General features: G+C 38.4%; 1 protein-coding gene across 1 annotated transcript in view; it reads right to left on the bottom strand.

Annotated features, from left to right (window-relative positions):
- Nucleotides 1–18,528, bottom strand: part of LOC134216437 (mucin-5AC) — a 196,255-nt gene that overhangs the window by 171,789 nt on the left and 5,938 nt on the right. The window contains exon 2 of the mRNA XM_062695326.1: nt 17,985–18,339. Coding sequence (XP_062551310.1) covers nt 17,985–18,339 — 355 coding nt within the window. The remainder of the gene's footprint in view (nt 1–17,984; nt 18,340–18,528) is intronic.

The raw sequence follows: 18,528 nt of genomic DNA, 5'->3' as shown, positions 1-18,528 counted from the left end.
TTCTTGAATTTATTACAAATCATTGCTAATTTACTATTCTATTATTCTTCTTTTCTATCCAGGAAGAAGTAATATAATTGCCAATGTGCGACTTACCGTCAAATCCTTAAAAATCAGAAGCTGAATCTTTGCAATAAATTTGCAGGTTATGATTTCTTCAAACAAATTGTTCGAACAAAGAAGCTTTTATTTCACTTGATACTACGATGCACTCAATGGTAAAACATACAGACATATGGTACAATGAACCAAATCTCGTTTATTGTAAGCATCAAATATCATATTTTTGTTCGAAAAACTTGTTTGAAGAAATCTTAATGTGCAAATTTATGACAAAGATTCAGCTCCTGATTTTTAAGAATTTAACGGTAAGTCGCACATTGGCAATTATATTACTCGAATATCCAAAAAGAAAAGAAAAATAATATAATAGTAAATTAGCAATGATTTGTAATAAATTCAAGAATTTTGTAGAACCACGACTTTCAGGGGAAACAGTTTTTCTATGCACTTAAAAGCTCAAAAATGACTTTAACATGGTCAAAACGTGAACGGAACGAATCGCAATGTTCACAAGACTTTTAGAGCACACCAAAAGCTTTCGTATAGAGGTTGTTGCGATAGTTTTCGGCATTTATATCTCTAGTTAGATTTTTTTCAAAATTGAAAATAGCCCAAAAACACTAAATCGACTTGAGCCACCTCGAAATTTTATCCGAATTAGCTGAAAATTTGTCAGGAGGCTTATTTTAGCATAAGAATTGTGATTCTGGGCTGACCGGTTTAATTTTCGATACTTTTTGAAAACATGAAGAGGTCTAATCTATATAGTCTTCTAAAAATACTTATTTTCATCGATAAATGTTAAAAAGATAAGAAAAAAGGTAAACCAATTCCGTTCATGAATAGCAAGCACAGACACCAAAATGCGGGTTTGGCTTCAATCCTGAGCAGGGTTTGAATCCAAAGGAGAATAAGAGAATCTCTTGATAGGTAGCATACCGTGAGAGACGTTTTTCGGTAGCTGTTACGATAATGAACTGATTCGGGGGCAACAACTCATGACAAATGTCTTTCAATGAGCCCCAATTGCGGGAGGCACCGGTTCTGATTATGCATTTCAACTTGTTTTACACAGCTGTGCGAAAATAATATGGTCCCCAACATGAAATGAGCGAGAACAAAGCGTTTTATCAAACCTCATCGGTGGGGGCCGCCTATCCGAATCAGTTTTTTTCAACTTGTATATAGGGGAGAATGGTCCAAAATGCACCCTGGGGCAAAATGGCCTCATTCATAAAATCACTCATATAATCAGTTGTAGTACATTTATGAACGAATATTACCATTACAGTTCATAATTAATTATCCATCATTGAGATCCATGGGAAAAATTTAGCAAAATCCCTTCATATTCACTCAAATTTAATGATTTGCTATTCTTCCACCACATCCGTAAGATTGTAGTTCAATCCATTAAGAAAAAACAAACAACCATGCGTTCACCATCATTTTACATGCAATTGAGTCATTTTAGACCACCATTCGGGCGTTTTGCCCCAGGCCTATTTTTAAAACATTTGTTAAATGCGTTAGAAAGTCATGAAAACCTTATTGTTTTGAATAGGAGATCATTTTGAAATGTAGCTGGGTTTGTAAATTTTGCACCTATACGTTGAAATGGTTGGATATTTTTGTTTATATGGGCGAAAACATCGAAAAAGCTTAAGGGGTGCATTTTGGACCGATCTCCCCGACAAGGGCGATAGTTTTGTTTTCATGGCTTGTTAGGATCCGAAGAGGTTTTTGCCTCTCTTTTATCGTTGTTCGTTGTTTATTGAGAGCGATTTCTGCAAACCCTGATCCTGAGTTTGAATAAGGTTTCGCGGAAAGTGGGCGCAACAGCGCAGCAGGCGTCGGTAGATGCTGGTTGTCGGGGGGCGGTTCAACGATGACGTCAATTCAACCTCAAAGATGACGATTCACGCAAAAATAAAACGTTTCCGAATTTGTGAATCAGGAATAATACTCTGTGGTTTGAGTTAGGGAATCGGGAACAACAGTCGCGATTTCCAGAACGTTCCAGTGAACGTGACAGTTGTTCCCGAAACCGCGACTCATAATACACCGGGATCATCCGTCTAAGACGAGTTTAGTACTTTCCATTTAATTCCATTACGTTTTGTCACAGAGAAACAGACGTCTCACTCAGAACAAAATGCAATCAAAATCATCGTCACGAAAACACTGTCCCCCAATGCTAAAATCCCGGTGAGTGGCCAAGCGACAACCAGATGGCGGTAGTGTGCAAACGTCAAACACAAGCAAAATCGATGAAAGCGCCATCGGTGGCCGATTGACCACCTACAAAAAAATAAATAAACCGTTAAAAAGGTGTACGATGGAACATATGTTGAGTGAGACGTCTGTTTCTCTGTGGTTTTGTTATCTTTGCATATATGTATTTCGACCGCAACTGTTTGGTCTCTTCAGTGTCTCGTACTTTACTCGACTCGAAATCTAGTTTACGGTTTACAAATTCATGGATGCTTTTTTTGCGTGTGGTTAGCCAGCAGTAGCACTCACGTGAAATTTTCTCGCGAGTTTCGGACTAATGGTTGGCTGCTGTTGCAATAGTGATTGGAAAATCGTATTATTAGAAATAAATCGGTCATTTTTAGGGCAGAAAAATTATATGCATAACAAGAATTCCTGTCTGGCTGTTCACCCCTCATTGACTCGGGAAAGCACACAACCACAGAACCGATCAGCGTGAAAATTTGTATGCAATGCTTTTGGAGCAATTCTAGGTTTCACATGATCACAAATTACATTCTGTGATTTTTAAATAAATATTTAACAATGATTACAGCGTTACGTATCCCTTATCTGTGGGGGCGTTGTAGAAGGCAGAACGGAAGAGGAACGCAAGCAGAACCTCGGTCGAATTTTTGGCCGTCTACAAGAGTACAATTTTACATTGAGGAATGAAAATGCAGCATTATTAGATTGTGCAATGAAGAAGACATGCTCGAAGTCATACTGTCGTACCTCTAGAAGGATACAAGGCCGGGCGTTAACACTTCTTTAAAACAATTTCACCATACAATATGTATCGAAGGATGGTAACGATGATTAATTTAAGAGTCTAACAAACTATCACGTGGGCTCTCCTTAATCGTGCGGTAAGATGCGCGGCTACAAAGCAAGACCATGCTGAGGTGGCTGGGTTCGATTCCCGGTGCCGGTCTAGGCAATTTTCGGTTTGGAAAATGTCTCGACTTCCTTGGGTATAGAAGTATCATCGTGTTAGCCTCATGATATACGAAGGCAGAAATGGTAACTTGGCTTAGAAACCTTGCAGTTAATAACTGTGGAAGTACTTAAGTATTGCCAATGAAGAAGAAGAAGAACAGACCACCACATTCGTTCGTAGAAGGCTTTGTAAATGTGACGTTCGAACTGGAACTAATTGTCCTGCCACTGACAAACAAATCGATTGTGTCAGAAACTGAGGAAAATGAAATCCTTCATGAAGTTGTTTCACATGTTCAGCAAGGATGGCCCTCACTAGACAATAGCTCTTCTTGCTTTATAGCCGCGCATCTTACCGCACTAAGTCCTATTCGGCCAAATGTCCTATTCGGCCAAGTAACCTATTCGGCCAAACGTCCTATTCGGCCAAATGTCCTATTCGGCCAAACAACCTTTCCTCCAAACGACCCTTTCGGCTAAATGACCCTAATGGTCTGTTCTGTCAAATGGTATATTCGGTAACTTTCGGCCTAGTGGCATTCGGCCGAATGGTTTGTTCGGCCCAAAGGCCCTCGGTAAAATGACCCTTCTATCAGTTATATCCATCTGCCATGCTGATGGTGTGCGGTTAGTCATTCAAAGCCATACTATTCCCGAGACTTCAAAATTATTTGAGAAACCGACGGGAAAAAAAAATAAGGGAATGGAAATAAAAACAATTTTAACAGATGTGGCGGTCATTTGAAGTCACACAATAGTTTCAACGAACTGTTAGTTTCAACAAACTGTTAACCAGAGTTTTTAAAATAACCTACATATTGTAATAGCACTACATTATAAATTTTAGGATTTAACCTCTGGAATGAGTTATTGAAAAACCTAATCGAAATTTCCAGATTACTCAATGATCGAAAACATCCTTGCGTCTGAAGTATTATTTTCTTTTATGCATGTGAATTTTAAATTTTATTTTAAATTATATTAATGCCGCATGATAATTTTCGGAGAAATAAAGGAGTATGTCACATTTCATGGCCTCTGAGCTCTCAAAAAGTGACATATTCCTTTATTTCTCCGAAAATTATCATGTGGCATTAATATAATTTAAAATAAAATTTAAAATTCACATGCATAAAAGAAAATAATAATTCAGAGGCAAGGATGTTTTCGATCATTGAAAAAGATTCATAGGTGACATAAAACCAATTCAATTTTTTGTGCAAATTTATCTTTGATACGTTTGTTTCAACCTTCATCAGGGCTACGGGGAGAAAATAGTGTAAATAAGCAATATTCTTCTTCTTATTGGCATTACTTCCCTATTGCTTACATTTAGACATTGCTGCGCGCTGCATAGTGATCTTTCAGCACTTCCACAGTTAGAAGTCTAGAAAGTTCCCAACCTCAAAATTTCGAACCAAACCCAGATACCTTCAGCATGGTTTTGCTCTGTAGCCGCGCGTTTTACGGGCTGCGCAAAACATGAATTAGAATTTTAAAAATATTTTCAATCGTAATGTTGAACAAATCGAGAAAGGCAAAAAAGCAAGCCTCTCATACAGATATTATATAAAAGCACGCAGAATGGAAGGACTTTATACAACACTAGTTGAGCCCACCCGATCTTGCTCGGGTTTGTATATGGCACTGCACGGACTTCTTTGTCTCTTTTCAGCTGCAAAGAAATTAGAAAACAACAAGGCCAGTAAACGTCGAATTTCATGAAGAACGAGAGAGAAAGATTCGAGAGAAAAAGATTCGTCCATGTAGTGCCCTATGCTTGCGTTCAAACTATCAAAAGTTGAGCTGCTTGCAGCACCGCACTCAAGATCGATTTCAATGCGAGTTTGATTGTACACATCAGACCGTAGCATTTTCATCATTATCCGATCTTCCCAATAAAATTTCTCGCTTCCCCATATATATAAACACAGCTGATCCCAAAGCTAATCAATTAGTAAAAAAATCTTGAAAATTGTACCGTTCGTGAGTAATAATGCCTCAAATGAAAAGTAACCCATTTTTATATATAGAGGCTAGACGTTGTGATCTGCTCATGTGAAATTTCTATACGAAATCCTATGTATAGTTTTCCACGAATTACTCAACTTTACCCGTGATTTTCGCAAATAGTATAAAATCCCACCAGAAACGTCCACGCGTTTTCGAGTTATGCGGATACGAACACAAGCCATTTCATTTTTATATATAGAGTTTTCTATGAAAATTAAGGAGGTTTTTGATTCTGTTATGCAGAACTATAATAAAGTTTAACCCCCACTGGTTGGGTACGAGCTTTCAGAAAACTGTGTAAAAAGATTCATATTTGAGTTTTATCTAAATTTTGAAATATTTAAAGTTGTTGTCAAGAAACTCTACCATTCTAAAAAAAATAGTGATATTAAAATCTACCTCTTATCTAGAAAATGCACAAAACAAACAACATGGATACAGATAAAAAGATTGAAAATGTTGGATGGATTACTGCGATTCATTATGGGTTTGAGCTACAGCTGTCAAGAAGTAGAAATATCGTATGAGTGACTTATTATGCATAGAGAAGTCGTCAATGGTTGAGTTAGTTTCAGCAATTGAAACTCACGTAGCTTAAAAAAATTTTCGATAATGAAACAGCATTTGGCGATGCCCAACTGGATTCAGAATATAATAATAAGGCATAAGGTAAATGATGTTTTTATATGTCCGTCTGACCCTCATAAACTCGGAAACTACTAAACCGATTGGCGTGAAACTTTGTATACAGAGGTTTTTCGAGCCGGTTCAGGTCGACAGGTTCTTAAGATGGTTTACGGTCTCTCCTCTTTCATATCGTGGGTAAACTATCGGGGGATCTAGAACAATTTTTATTTGTTTCACTATTTTTGGTGCAAACTTCATAGAAATCTCGACTTACTAAGTACGAGACACTGAAGACTACCTTACAGTTGAGGTCGAAATACGTATATGTAAAAGTAATACGAGGTGGTGGAATTAAATGGAATTGTACTAAACTCGTCTTATGACAGTGAAAACATTCCACTTAAAAAGAACTAAATAATTTTCTTGAAAAATTTCTCCATAACTCGAGAATGAATCAAGCAAATGGAACCAAATTTGACATGTGGAAAAAATAGCAGTTTTGACGTTTTATCTGTGATTACATTTGCTTCCTTTGAATGCCTCATCGACTTATTCAATTTTTGGCGAGACAAAGTTCGACGGGCCAGCTAGTGGGAAAATTAAATACATTTTCGTTTTGATTAATGAGATACGTGTATTACTTCTGCGTGAAGCTCAACTTATTTACAACGATAGGGAAATGCTAATATAATCTTCCAAACTTAGACACACATTTTCATGATAGAATTGACCTTTCCTGTCCAACATTTTTATTCGCTCCTAATCGGTTCTACGATTTTTTTTCAAAAAACCCCGTATTTTTTAACGTGTCTATCTATTTAAAAAAAAATAGAACAGAAAATCAAAAAGTGCTGTGTTTTGAACATGGCCTAACATTCGCCTGAGTTTGAACAAATTTGTGTTTCCTACAAACTTATTTTTTACCGGGATCTCAGCAAAACGTTAAACTTTTACCGAGATTCGCACAGCCAGGCCCCTGCAAACATGTTTTTTGCCGAGATGTTTGTCAAAGTTGCTGAAAATCAGCAAAAAAAAAATTGCCTAAAATCAACAAACAGATTTTTTTTGCCAGAGTATTAGCTTTTTATTTTGCTGCAGAAATAAAACCTAAATGTGTAGTAATTCAAAACATCGCAGAAGATATCTTTGTTTTATACCGCACAGTTTTCACGACATTTGCAAAACAATTGGTGTACTAAAAACTCTTTTCTTAAAACCCCTGTAACTTTTGAATGTTTGAATGGAAAAGGCTGATGCACAGATGTAATAAAAGTTGAATATGTATATATGTATGTGAAGATCAAAGAAAAATGTATTGATCCACTACTGAGAACCAGGCCATCATACTGGACTGTTTTCCAAGAAAAATTATCAATGCACCTACATATTAGATTGTCCAGCATTTTAAACATAACATATACATATTTTCGTTCTGAAAAGAAATTTATTTATTGAGTTGAGTAAAATGAATTTAATACCTTTCGCCAATAAACAGCTGAAAATTTTTATCTCAAACTTGATTCCTTCTAATCAAATTAAGGATATGCATAATTTGAAAGAAAAAAAAACATAAAATCGCCAAAGAACGATAGTTCTTTTGAAGAATGGAAAATTTCATATTCCTAACATTGGATAGAAATAATAAAAATGGCATCTTAAAAAAATAAGAAGAGAAACTATGCGTTCAACAGTTATCGCACATTTGCTAATAATATTTTTGTGAAAATAGAACGTTTACAAAAATATTAAATAAATTATAATAATTAGTATGTACAAAAATGATTTCACATACGATATTATATTTAGTAGCCTTTCTTAGTCTAGAGGTATAATACGCGGCTATAAAGCAAGACCATCCTGAAGGTAACTGGATTCGTTTCCTTGTTCAACAATTAACAACAACAATTTCGATTTATCAAAACTTGAATCCTGATGACAAAGAACTACTCAACATTCACGTTAGTATGATGTCACAAAGTCGTCAGCAGTTTCGGAATATCACTGACGTTGACGACCCCAAGCTAATGAGAGAACACTTCTTGATAAATTTATCTTGAAACGTTAAACCACCTCTCTTGAAGGTCACAACGTACACATTTTATTCCAGAACCACATTTTGTTGTCACCTCAAAGCAAATTAAAAGAATGAACATCAACCAACCACTGCTGCCCGGTCATTTGAGCCACCTTAACGACACTCCACAGAGCTCTCCAAAGCTCCACCAAGCAAGACCATATCCAGTCTCCACAGTTTCCATTCTGATAATTTATGTTAATTGAAACAAAAATCCGAATAAAAACATAACCGCCGATATGATAAAAAGCCCCATCCACGAAACGAACGATGATTCCCCACAATAACGCAGTGCTCGGTAGAAAAGCTATTTCGCCACTGAGAGCTGAAAAAAATAATTTACACAAACCTCACAAACCATCAACGGAGGCAGGAGTCGAGTCCAATCCAAATACATAACCCTATTGGGGACAAAACACACAAGGGGGCGTTCATGTAACCGAACAGTCTTTTTTTTGCTCATTGACCATTCTCAAATGTCCGAAAATATTTTTTTTTCGAATTCCTTAGCCAACGTATTCAACTCACGACCTGTTTTTGAACCTGGCTTCGATCCAAACAGCCTGCGTAGTCGAATGTCCTTTTGGGTCAGAGCAAGCATGCATGCAGCCGAAGCAACAACCGGATCTCTCGATGTAGCACAAGTCACATTGGATGGGGTTTTCTATATATTGTTGCTTAGTCACTGTCTTCTTGGTGGTTTCCTTGTTTTTCTAATTGTTTTACATAATCACTCGAGGAGATCACAACCATATCCGAAGCACTCAAGAATATTTCAGCGTAATTATAGATAGAACAGAATCACTTACTTTTCAAGAATTTGAGGCACTATTCAGCGTTCGTAGACGAATTTTCTTCTCCTTGTTCTGAGTTCAGAACAATAAAAATTGTCACTTCACCAAATCGATAATCTTCCACGTACTAAAGTCACTGCACTTCCTTGTGGAAAACTACGTCACGTCACAAGTGCGCGCGTTACGCAATCGATACGCAAGGACACACTCCACGCCACTACTCGCCCGAATAAAATAAATAAAAAAAACGTTGCAGTCCGGCGCTTTATCAGCACACTCAGAATACAAAAACAAAAAATTTGCCCGAGAGAACAAACACGAAAAGGAAGCAAACAATTTCGGCGAACGATCACCAAACTATGAGTGCGGGTCGCCAAGATCAACACCTTTTATAGCCGATCACGTTTTTCTCCCTTTGACTGCAGCCAGAAGCAACCCGCGCGAATATCTCATCAACCCGCAAGCCCGAGCCCGCCTTTCTTCCTACGGCTTGCTGCCGTTGAAGCTGCGGCGCTCTCACCCGCGCGGGTAAGAAGGTTCATCGTCGCCGCCGCATTCGCTCTAGAAGTCACCCCCGAAATTCGCGACGTCGTCGTAGATGGCGACGTCGCCAACGCTGCGGCAGCCGCAGTTGCACACGCAAACCGCGCACGAGGGATTCTTCAAAGGGGGTTTTTCTCACGGTCGGGCGCGAGAAGTAGTCACTCACGCTCACCCCGTTGTGTGGCGACGCGCCGGTAGATAAGTTGCGGTTTTACTCTCAAACATCTCTTCGGCAACCCGCACGCTTAAAGTCATTCACACAATTTTGTGTTTCGTTCACACAAAACGGGCCTAACCTGGAACAACACATATTATGTGTAACTGCCATGTTACTCATTTTAGTGTAATTGACGGTTAACAATTTTTGATGAGTTCATTTCACACAGTGAGAGAACGGTCGGAAAACGGACCTAACCTCAATTATATTTTTTCATGTAAATTGAAAATTATCGCATCATTTTTATACTATTTCAGAGGAGTCCCCATTTGTTTCGATATGACCAAACTAAAGTGCGATGTTTACAAACATATATAGTCGCACAGTTTAGTTGTATCGTATCGAAACATAACGAAAATCCACAGAAAAAGTAATTTTCGTTGCGGTGCATGCCGGACGCGACCGCCATCATGGCGTTCAAAATGGACTTGACAGTTCGAAGCAAAGTTTCTTACACATATTAAAGGAATAAAAGACATTACACAACGACTGTGCATGTCTTACACATAATTTTCACACAGATTGCTATTCTCTCGTGTCATCGTCGTCATGTGTGAAAATTATTCATGCGATGTGTAATTTACTTTAAGCGTGCGAGCAGAAGGAAATACCTGGAGAGAAATAAACAACGCAAGATGTAGCGCTCAAGCGTTATCTTATTCAGTGTTTCAAGAAACCACCACTAGCTCAATGGTTTAAATTATGATTGAAAGTAATTACGTGCTTTGATAAAAATAAATATAATGCGCTATCACGCCTATCAAAGTAGATTGTATTTTTTAGCTGAAATTCATGTTCAAAAGCGTTTGCTATAACAAAATAATTATTATTAGGGTCTTATAAACAAATGAAGTTCAAACGATATCACCAATCGCGTGCAAGTGGATGGATATTCTTCTTTATAGATAAAAATGTATTTCTTTTTGTCTCACTCTTATATATAAGAGTCTATAGACTTGGAAACTACTGAAACTAATCGACGTGAAAATGTGTATGCTAAGGTTTCTGGGGCCAGGAGGGTTCTAATGATGGTTTGAATCCTCTCCCCTTTTTCCCATACAAATGAAACACAGCTGTATACATAACTCAAGAACTAATCAAGCAAACGCAACCAAATTTGGTGTATGGAGGCTTTTGAAAACCAAAAAAAGGTTCTATGGTGACTCGAGACCCCACCCCTGGAGAATCGAATGAATAACCGTCTTCTAAATAAAGTGCGAATGTAAAAAAATCAGTTAAGTTCGTCAGCTCTGCTAAAATAAAATAAAAATCAGATTCTATTGCTCAATGCATTAGGTAAATCTTACAATAAATAAGCTTATACCATAGAGCAAATACAGATGATGAATTAGTACTTCAATGTTCATCAAATGATGATAGACCAATGCATTTATAAAAAGTTTTGATTGAATTACATGACAAACTGTGAGAAATGCAGCTTTTAGTACACCGTACCAGTAAATGGCAGAAATCAAAGAGAGTTCTGTATAAAAACCATTCAAAAGCTTTTATTAAAACCTTGCAGAATCTGCATATGCCAAGACTTTGTGCAGAATTGTAACATTCAAGGTAACATTTGGTTTTTTTGTGTGTGTTTTTAGTGCTAGAAAAAAAGTTGTGCAAAATAGTCACAGTAAACATTATAGTTGTACTGCAATTAGAATATTAATTCACTTATTCGGATTTAAAGACTAATTTCTATTATTTGTTAAATAGTATGATAGAATAACTATTTTACAACGTTTTACCAAATACTGTAACTGTACCAATTAAATTGTATTGTATATTCTGTTACAAACATGCTAATAATACTCTGTTACAGTAATCTATTCGGGAAAAGAATCGCACCCACGTCCATGGGGGGATGAGCGGAATCACGCCGCTCGGAGATCGCGAAACCATCTCCGAGAATTTTGCAGCCTGCACGCTTAAAGTCATTCACACAATTTTGTGTTTCGTTCACACAAAACGGGCCTAACCTGGAACAACACATATTATGTGTAACTGCCATGTTACTCATTTTAGTGTAATTGACGGTTAACAATTTTTGATGAGTTCATTTCACACAGTGAGAGAACGGTCGGAAAACGGACCTAACCTCAATTATATTTTTTCATGTAAATTGAAAATTATCGCATCATTTTTATACTATTTCAGAGGAGTCCCCATTTGTTTCGATATGACCAAACTAAAGTGCGATGTTTACAAACATATATAGTCGCACAGTTTAGTTGTATCGTATCGAAACATAACGAAAATCCACAGAAAAAGTAATTTTCGTTGCGGTGCATGCCGGACGCGACCGCCATCATGGCGTTCAAAATGGACTTGACAGTTCGAAGCAAAGTTTCTTACACATATTAAAGGAATAAAAGACATTACACAACGACTGTGCATGTCTTACACATAATTTTCACACAGATTGCTATTCTCTCGTGTCATCGTCGTCATGTGTGAAAATTATTCATGCGATGTGTAATTTACTTTAAGCGTGTGCCGTGGGAGAGTGCAGAGAACAAGCACCGATCAATCTCCGCGCGCGCGCGATCGCTAGATTTGTTTTGATATCACTCACGTTGTTGATGGGTCGCTTGGCTGCTGGCTCTGAAGCGAAAAATTGCATCTTTCCCGCTCATCCGGTTTGTCGATTTGCTAATTTAAAGAAGAGTTGATTTTTTATTATTATTATTATTTTTGGTCTTTATTAGCGAGACTTTCAAACTTATTATTTTTATTTCAGTGGATATGAATTCTTTTTTTCGAATTCCAGAGTAAATAATTCATATATACCTTACAGCTTGGACTGTAAATCCACTTACATTCAACCGAATCAGGAAGCCTGACATTCATGATTTATGGGAATCAGCCAACATCGTGTCTTTAAGCATTTCTGGCGTGTCCAAAGTACGATTCACACTGTATGTAGTATAAGGCGGTAGCAGTGTATCGAAATATGTTATTGGCATCGGTTAAAATAACACTAATGACTAAGTTGTTTATTTTGGGACTTTTCGTAATACAAATTGATTGTATTTTTATGCATCGTGACTATGGAATATTTTTCTTCACATCGAGCTGCGAGACGTTTAGCAGGACACTTGGTAGCAGCAACATGGTTTTCGTTTGTGGAACTCCCTATGAATTGAAATTTTTTGACAAAATTGCCTTTTAAAAATACGTTCTTATCTCGTGCTCCGTAATGGAGCCCTTTTAGTTCTGAAGTTTAGTACCGTAATCCGAGGTAATTTTAATCGCCGGAGGAAAATTGATCAGATTTACCAATTTCTAGAAATGAATAAATTATTATTTTCTGTTATTACGAGTACTTATTGTGAGTTAGGTATCTCAATCTTGACTAAATTTGCTGCTTAATGACATAAACTTCGGATGAATTTGCATTTGTTTTTCGCCAAAATTTGAAAAATAAAATCGCCATAATTTTCGAACTCACAGCAAGCTGCCAAAAAAGCACTCAAAACAAATATAATACCATAGAAATTAAGCTCGTACCTATAATTGTGTGAAAAGTAATCTTATTTTCTTGGTTGATCCATATTTTTTGTTTAAATATTTTTAATTTTTATTGTTGAAAATCCTGATAATTCCACTTGCGGTGATGATCCCTTTCTCAAAACAATCAATGCCCTTCAGTGTAAGAGACTCCAACTATAATTGCCTACTTGAGGCGTTTACAGACGCTTGCTTTGAATATAAGTTTTTGGAACGTTGATGATCAAAGTTACCTCAAATTAAAAAATCAAAAAACTCGACAAAAAGATTATTAAAACAGTTTAAAATTGTAAATATGTACCAGTACTCTTTTTAAAAGTATGAAAAAACTAGGATTTCATTTACGGAAAAATATTTACAAAACAATAAAAAAATGATCAATGTTCCCCCGGATTACGGTACTACAAAAAAAAATTACTTTTGAAGAATGAAAGGAGTACTTAAATGTAGGGAACGTATACAGCGTACTAGCTGTATATAAGAAGAACAGCAGAACATCAGAAGGACGCCCTTATTCGCACAATCACGGATAGAAGGTCAAAAATATTAACCGTTGCTAACTAAAGCGTGAACCGGACACCTGGGAAATCCACAATATCCGCGGCAATAGCAGCAAGTGATGCCCTGTTCGTATTTAGTTTACCATCCTATACGAATTTTAAATGGTTAAAGAATATAAAACCAAGGGACTGGAACGTTCTCACCAATTCAGTTAGCCCATGTACTGTTTGTCATCCACGTTCAAAATTTATTTGATATTTTACAGTATAGGGGAAACCGCCAAATGTTGAACGGCTAATTTTGTCGCCTATTGTTGAACTCCCATAAGAAATGCACGTGCGTTCAACAATAGGCGAAGAAATTAGCCGTTCAACATTTGGCGAATTACCCTACGGCATTTGTTTCGTTATTATGCCCGTTATTATGGTTAACATGGCCTAACGACACAAGTTTTCTATTGCTATTCTGTGTGAGCTAAAAAAATCACCAAATTGGAAACAAAACAAATTACTCCTTAATTCATTGTTTTCGATTGCTATTGATATGGGTACATGTTATGGAAATAATTACCTATGACACATTTGCCGATTTAGCATTAGCATTAGCATTGAGCATTTCGCACAAATTCGTAGGTGGTACAAGCCGAGACTATTGTATGAGAGTAGCATTATTTTCATCCGTTACCACAGATATTGATTTGGGACTAATCAGTATCTCTTAGATGGAAGCAATGCACTCTCCAATAGTCGAGATCTGTCCTGACCACCTCCTTGCGAATGCTGAGGAAGGGGAAGGATGGTTAGTTGGACACCTACTTAAGAAAGATGCAGAGAACTCTACGACCTCTCATAGGTGCCACGGGAGGCTTTTGGATTATTAGTGTTGAAGGTTCAACAGTAGGAATCGTTCTGGTAGAACGTAAAACACAGAAAGAACTAAGATAAAAATACAAAGTAGGAAAGGGACGAGCCTGGAATTGAACCCACGACCTCCTGCTTATAAGGCAGAAGCGGTAGCCACTAGACCACCGAGCTCGTCACCTATGACACATTTGCCGATTTTCATACAAAATAGACTTAAACAGCAAAATCTAGTTTTCTAGCGATCAGGGTAACCAACTTTCTTTGGACTCAACATATTGTAGCCCCTTCTTGTAACGTTTTCTCGATTTCTGAACCTAAACCATTGCTGCTGTTATTTCACTCATTGGCTACAAGTAAACAAGATTTTTCTGCATTTGTTTCCTATATGGTCGGAGTTCAGTGAAACCGCATCAAAAGTGTTTAGACTGACTTGTGCTATTTTGTTCGTAGAATGAACCCCGAGAGTAATTCATATCAATTAATTTGTACATTTATTGTTGGATATCCTCATTTATAGGGTAGATAGAATCTGAAACAATTTGTGGAAGTGTTGGCTTGACAAATGGATTGCGAGTGATTTGACTTTGCGTCCAATTTGGGAAACTCGAGCTCATTCAGTAGCCGCTAGGTTGCGTAGGCCGACGGAGGTCCATCGTAGCTTAGTTGGTTAAAGCACCAGTCTAACGTACTGTAGGGTCGTGGGTTCGAGGCTAAAATTATTCAAATTATTCAAATCATTAACTTCCACTTAATGTACATATTCACATATGAGTTTTCATAATATTGTAAACAATTTGTGATCAATTGGATCTGCTACACGAGAATATGTGCAAGGAAATAAGTAATTTTTCATTGGCGTTTGGTGCGATTTGGCTGAACCCCGACCATATCAAAATTACGATATTAAGATGGAATTTTAAGAAAATCAGATCGTTCAAGAAGGTAAGTTATCCTTCAAAGTAGGGGGAAATGCGCGATGTGAACTGCCATGCGAAATTTCCATCTTCTTATTATTGGCAGTCAGAGCATAAAATAATCACCTTCACGAACCAACTTCGGACCGAATATTGACAAATGTCGCATGATTATTCAAAACATAGAATGACCTACTCAGTTTTCATCTTCACATATTCATTCATTTGATTGGTACTGAGAATGGTCACTGCGTTTGAAGAAAACATATCGGCCTTGATTATGTTGACTTTTGGCACTAAAAATGTCCCTTAGTTTACCGTCGGGGTCAGATCTATGTGAGTAATTGTTGAAATCATCATTTAAGTGTTTAGTTTTATCGTAATTTATTAGTTTACGAAATCTAAATAAATACTCACTGACTGATATTTGATCGGAAATTGTCAATGTTCAGCCGAATATAAATATGTACGAAGTGAGGGTGACAAAGAAGGCCGATCGGCTTCACCAAAAGTATTCGATTATTTAAAGCTCTTTTGGCATTACATCCTGTCTCTACTGGGACATTGCCGCCTCGCATCTTAGTGTTCTCTAACCACTTCCACAGTTATTAACTTCTATATAGGTTTCTAAACTAAGTAACCATTTTGACATTCGTATATCATGAGGCTAACACGATGTCCCGCTATATGGATACTCTGAAGTAGTGCGTAACGGTGTAAATCCGGTCTTATCGCCAGGCTCGGTTCAACTCTGAAGCTGACTATATGACGTCCTAAAACCCCCAAGGTTCATGGGACTGTCCCTACTTCGGTATAATAGCGCGTGGGCTATTTCGGCAGTACAACGAAAGATATTCTTGTGCCGAGGTAGGAGTATCGTAGCGGGTAACCGCTATTATCACCTCGAGGTATGGCAGAAGTTTGTGGACTGCGCATGCTGAGGCAGGAGTGTCGTAGCGTAGTATCATTGATTGATCCCAACATACCGCTATTGATACCTCGAGGCAGGGAAAAATCAAATTTTCAAAAAGTCGAGAATGATCAAACTCACCCGTAATCTTACTTTTAAATAATCAAGTGATAAAAATTCGCCTGCGATTAAGAATCTTTCGAAAATCGTATCTTGATTTGAAGCATTTATTGTTACATTTTGAACCTTTTCCCTTACTACCATGAAACCATAACGCCAAATAGAAGATATAACGGTACTGTTGAAAATTAGCTGATATTAGTAAAAGATTAATGTTTGAATGAAAACTCTGTGTTTATTATCGTTTCAGTACAAAATATGAAAAGTTGTCGTCGGCGACAACTCGCCTACTGTTTTCACGTGAAAAGTGTTCACATGAAAGTTGCAATCCTTATCGTCTGATAATGATTCAGCATGCCTCGAGTGGTGCACGGGGAATGTCCATACTTCGGTAGGGTAGCGCGTGGTCTGCTTTGGCAGAAGATCGTGGTCTACTTTGGCAGTAGGAGTTTCGTAGCGAGTAACCGCTATCGTCACCCCGAGGCATGGCTGAAGTTTGTTTATAGACTACACATGCCGAGGTAGGAGTGTCTTAGTGTAGTATCTGTTGGCCCAGGCATTCACTCCTCGAGGCATGGGAATGTAGTGTTAGAGTGAGCATCCAAGTAAGTCTCAAATGGTGTGAGTGCCGTTCTGAATGTGTACACTAGGAACAGCCTATTCTTCAGAAGTAATGCTGGAAAGCTGTCCCGGGGGGAAATTAGGGTAGGTGCCCAAGGAGGGTTTAGTGGGTGAGAGTCTCACATTCCGGTACACTGCTATGTGGTAGCTTGGCAACTACTACGCGTGTGCTGGGTCAGTGCATAATGCATTACACCATTACACACCTCTTTCCATCCGGAAGATGTTCCCTGTCAAACCATTCCTCTAGCACGACGACACGTCACATTTTTCCAGATTCCAAATGCCCGGATGAAATTCCCTGATCCCGAATCCTAAGTCCCGTCCATCCTTAAACCACAGATATCAGACATACAGGCTAGAACAAAAATTAATTGAAAAGATGTGTAAATTAAAGTACGTTAGGATACTGACTGTGGCAATACGTCATTTGGTGGCGCTAGGGTTTTTTTTATGGCGTAATGTGTACCAGCTGTCACATTTCATCAAACTAATGTTAAGCGCCAATATCAAACCAAGCTTGTCGCCTCTTCCGGCACGTGGTATCTGTTGTTGTTTATTTTTCATGCACTATGGTGTAACCGTTCGGGGAATATTCTCGAGGTTTTACTAATTCGATGGCTTAAGCGCCACTCTCGAAAAGAGACCACCGGTCGTGTTTGGTTTGCCCGACTTTTTAGAGACTATTTCGCTCAGGGAAACTCTCGAACGGTTCGCGGAACAATGGTAATAAGCGATTTCGTAGCGCATGCACTTGCTCCAACTCGTTATCCGTACGAAACATAGGGAACTCAGAGGGAATGTTCGCTCATCCGAGCAGTAAAACGGAACGAAACGTAATTTAGTTTAGTGAGTATGTTTTATTGGCAACTGGCGTGAAACGTAACGGAAATTCAACCAACTCAACAAAATTCATTTGAAACTTTCTATATTTTAGAGCATTCATTCGTACTGGACGCGATTAATCGTACGGAATGGAAAAGAGCAAAACATGGCCATGTAACAAAAAGCTCTTCACGTACCTGCGCAAGATTTTGATGACTCGATGCCGGCAGGAACGATGAGGCTTCGATGTCGTTGACGATGGCGACGATAGCTACGAAGATGGCGGTAACACGATGGCGATCACCGGCGTGTCCGTACTGCGATTTGGCGCGCTGCGATAGAGATGACCCGTGTGCGATATGGCCGATGTAAAGGTGCGGAGTGAGTGGCGGCTGGAACGGAAGCTTCCGATTTCGATCGGAGAGAGTGTTGTGGCACTTGGCCTGGATTCCCCGGGACGATCGGCTCCGCCGAATAGAGGCACACGTACCCAAGCGACCCGGCTTCGCGTACCTTTCCGGTTCACCGAGCGGGAGTGGTGCGTCCTCTATCCTTTGGTTAGGATCGAGGTTCGTGGCGTGCAATTGACGACACGCAGAAAGACGAACCTACACTCTCTAAAACACTGGTCCGAAAATGTAACGTAAGGGATCTTTCCGTCGGCAATTAACGACCGACGTGGAAAATTCGCTACGATTGACTTAGCGACCTCACTCACCTCCGTTTGGCTACCTACTTGAG

This window comes from Armigeres subalbatus, chromosome 2 (assembly GCF_024139115.2).
Source record: "Armigeres subalbatus isolate Guangzhou_Male chromosome 2, GZ_Asu_2, whole genome shotgun sequence".
In the NCBI taxonomy this organism is placed as follows: Eukaryota; Metazoa; Arthropoda; class Insecta; order Diptera; family Culicidae; genus Armigeres; species Armigeres subalbatus.
This window is presented reverse-complemented; position numbering and strand designations above follow the sequence as displayed.